The sequence below is a fragment of the Oryza sativa genome, chromosome 2 (assembly GCF_034140825.1).
Source record: "Oryza sativa Japonica Group chromosome 2, ASM3414082v1".
NCBI lineage: Eukaryota > Viridiplantae > Streptophyta > Magnoliopsida > Poales > Poaceae > Oryza > Oryza sativa.
The window spans coordinates 25,560,077-25,564,121 of record NC_089036.1 but is presented as its reverse complement, the minus strand read 5'-3'; the positions used below and the strand labels follow the sequence as shown (position 1 = coordinate 25,564,121).

At 44.4% G+C, this 4,045-nt stretch overlaps 1 protein-coding gene across 1 annotated transcript; it reads left to right on the top strand.

Moving 5' to 3' along the window:
* The first annotated feature begins 2,457 nt into the window (after window positions 1-2,457).
* Window positions 2,458-3,743, top strand: LOC107276674 (cyclin-B1-3-like). The gene is given in 6 exon segments (XM_026023093.2): window positions 2,458-2,532; window positions 2,623-2,748; window positions 2,835-3,086; window positions 3,264-3,422; window positions 3,520-3,591; window positions 3,593-3,743. Coding segments are annotated over 4 exon segments (540 nt in total). The 5' UTR covers window positions 2,458-2,532; window positions 2,623-2,748; window positions 2,835-2,861; the 3' UTR covers window positions 3,677-3,743.
* Window positions 3,744-4,045: the final 302 nt, after the last annotated feature.

Below are 4,045 nucleotides of genomic sequence, written 5' to 3'. Positions count from 1 at the left end.
CTCACAATCTTTCAGAACTCAGTCACATTCAGGACTCTCTTCCCCACTTGCTTCATTACAAATCCTACCGGCTTTCGTCAATGGCTAGACACCTGGGCATTGAGGATCCGAACTGGCGTAGCGATCCTTGTGTATACCTACTACCACCTTGGTGCCAGCGTCCTCTCTGCCTATGCGGTGATCGATGCCAACTAATGGCTTCGAGGAATCCTGATATTCGAGGAAGACACTTTTTTAGGTGCCCTAACTATGACCGTGAGGTATTTTACTATCTGCATATGCTTATTCATTCCGTATGGGCAATCGTTTTATTCTTCGTAACACTACTCTATTCGGCAGACCCGCACTACGGCTTGTGCATACATCGAGTGGGTCTATACAGAAAATCCCGTTCTCGACCTAACCACTTGTTTACAAGAAGGTCGCTGGTATTTCGCATCCGAAAGTACTGAGCAATACTTACAGAGAAAAGCGGCTTACGAACGATAATGTCGTGAACAACAGTGCGACTGGCGGGTGCTAACTACGGCACTCCCTCCATGGGAAGCCCATTCAAGATGCAGGTGTGGTGATCGTTGTCAGGTTCTTCGTTCCATAAAGCCTACAACATTGGGTCGAAGGTTCTTTGTTTGTCCAAATATTCTTGACGACGATTTCATGGTAAGAATATTTTGATTACATGAATCCTTATTTTCTGACAACATTTACTAACTTTGCTCGCTTCACATCTATTCTTTCCTCCCAGGAACCACCAAGGAGATGTCAATACAGAGAATGGATAGACACCATAAGGGTTCTAACTCCACCTAGCCGTGTTGTGCAGCTTGAACTACCAGAGCAATACAGGGTTAATAAAGCGCGGTTTGAGAGAGGAGAGGGATCCTCACGTAGGGGTTAGCTATTATCGGACAACTTGGCATATTGAAATTTCTACTGTCATGCTTCCTTGTCCCATTACTACATTGTTGTTGTGTTCAACTATTGCACTACCTCCCTCCTAGTTCGAATCTAATATCATCTATGTAACCGCAATGGAAATAGTTGTATCATATTCAAATTGTACTACTATTTCTTCATGTTACATAATTCTCCTTGTTTAAGTCCATATAATGTTTCTACTACCGAGACTGCGATAGGCCTATATCAATTATCCAAGTACTAATACGTCGAATAAGTTACAAAATAATACCTTACTTAACATATGAAATTGCGAAATAACCAACTTCAATACATTTTTATAACAATATTAACAAGTTTTACCAATAAATACTTCTTTAATTATTATTAACATAACATAGAAAAATCATTTGGGGGTAATTTTTATATCTGGGTCCCTTGCCGCCCTCTAGTGGGGTGGCAAGGGGCCCAAATGCAAAAAGTACGAGCCCCAAGCTCTTTATGGGCTGCTAAAATTGCACTTAGCCCCTTGCTGCCCCAGAGGTGGGCGGCAAGCTGACGTGGTAGACAGCGGGTCGACCGCGCCGTCTGCCGCCGTCGGCCAAAATTGCATTTAGCCTCTTGCTGCCCCTACAGAGGGGTTTTTCTTGCCGCGATTGTGGTTGCGGGGGGATAAAGCTCGCGTTCTTTGCTGTGTTCTTGTTTGGTGGGGGTTTCATTGCGGCGGTGGGGAGGGGTTTTCTTGCCGCTATTGTGGTTGAGGGTGGTGATACGTCGCGTGCTTGCTTTGCGTTCGTAGGTTTCTCCCGTCGCTGGAGATTAGGATTCTTGGGATCGGTGATGTGTTCTTGCGGGTTCTTTTACGGATTCTTGTCCGATCGACGCTTCATTGTGAAATTGTATGGATTTGATACGGGTTCTTGTTCTGATTCGGCGTAAATAGAGCGCCTTTTGAAAATCCTGTTCATGTGTGGATTATTTTTTGGTCCCAGAATTTGATCGGAACGCATGCGCCCGTAGTGGAAGCAGATGTTTGTCGCGTTGGTAGATTTCTTGAATTGATCGCAATTTTGGCATAGAAATGGTTTCTGCGTTGTTCTTTGGGTTTGCTTGGATAAATCTGGCATCTTCCCAAAATTGCATTTCACCTAATGAATCGCGTTTCTTGTTCTGAGCTGTAATATTAGTAGCCTGCTTGAATCATGCGTGTGCTTTCGTCTTGTTCGTCTGAGCTTAAATTTCCGTACAAGATTTCTCCCTTGGCGATTCTGTGCTTTATGTGTTCCTGATCTGAAATTTTGACTTTGTGCAGACGCTGCCAAGATTGTCAGGAGGCCAAAGATCACAACGGTTGTTGCTCAGCAACCACCAGGAATCCGTCGAGCCCTCGCTGACGTCAGTAATCTCGTCAATGGCCGGGCTGCTCTGCCTGTCGTTAATCGCCAGAAGGCTCCAGCAGCAGCTGACAAGTGCAGGAAACCAATCAAGCAGCGCAACGAGAACAACAAGGCTAAGCCAGAAGTCATCGTGATCAGTTCGGACTCCGAGAAACAGAAGAAAAGTCCAGCCCAGAGAGCAGCCTCCCGGAGGGCACCAATCCAAACGCTCACCTCGATTCTGACCAAGTGCAGCAGGGTATGTGTTGTTTGATTCTGTCGAATGTTAGGAATTTTTGTCTGAAGAATCTTTTTTGTTCTTCTTTTGCTGAACTTGTTCTGAACACAGGCTTCTGGCGGTGTGATCAGCCCGAAAAAGGAGCTGATATACGACATCGATGCATCTGATGCTCACAACGAGCTGGCAGTGATTGATTACGTCGAAGATATCTACAGATTCTACAGGAGCACTGAGGTGAGCTTAGCTTCCTCTTCTTTTATGCTTATGCCAAATCAATTGGTGATTAGTGATTGATTACTCTTGCTTCTTGATTCGTCCAGAACACCTACCGGCCTCTCTGCACCTACATGGTGTCACAGACCGAGATCAACGAGAGAATGAGAGCAATCCTGACTGATTGGCTCATCGAAGTGCACTACAGGCTTATGCTGATGCCGGAGACCCTGTACCTCACTGTCTACATAATTGATCAGTACCTGTCCCTGGAGAATGTGGCCAGGAATGAGCTGCAGCTTGTCGGAGTAAGCGCCATGTTGATAGCCTGCAAGTATGAGGAGACTTGGGCTCCATTGGTAAGGATTCTTCCACTGATGCTGTTCAATTTTGCATTTGATGTTCAGCTTGCTATTGTGTTCAGCGCTGCTCAATTTGCATACGATGTTCAGCTTGCTATTATGTTCAATGCTGTTCAATTTGCACATGATGTTCAGCTTGCTTCTTGTCTTACAGTTGAGCTGCCATAATTGTAGTTTAAGGACTTCCTTGTCATATCAGACAACTCCTTCAGCAGGCAGCAGGTTCTGAGCACAGAGAAGTCCATACTTAACAAGCTCCAGTGGAACCTGACTGTTCCGACAATGTACATGTTCATCCTTCGATACCTGAAAGCTGCATTGGGTGACAAGGAGGTAACTAACATGCACAGTCCATTTTCAGTTGTTCTTCTGCTGATGCTATACATCTTCAATCTGTTGTAATGTGCCATTCTTTTTTCTGTCAATGCAGCTGGAGCACATGACATCGGTGATAGCAGCCGCTGCCGTCTACGCTGCTCGGTGTACCCTTGGGCCTTGCCCTGAGCCCACTATGGAGCGATCTTCTGGAGTACCACACCGGCTTAGCCGAGCCACAATTGCTGTATGTCTTCTTCTTCATGACTTGATCTTTGCCCATGAAATTTAATTACACATTGAATCTGAAGAATACGAGCTGTGAATGAATTGTGTTGACTGCATGCCCAGAAAGGGATTTCAATTCTAGTATCAATTTGGAATGCTAAATAAATAATCCATCTTTTCACAATCGTTGATAACCTATTGTCCTTTAGTTTCATATTCAGAGGTTGTCTTTTTTTCATTTGCTTTAGTTACTTAATCTTGCCTATGAAATTTTGATTACTCAATTTAAATATCTCCTTTGTCTCAATTCCCTAATGTCAAAAGCCTCCCTTGTCTCAAAAATCCCTGTCCGAAACTAATCTCATCCTTGTATTCAAAATCTCCTTTCTAAACCTCTACCGAGATATTACCCT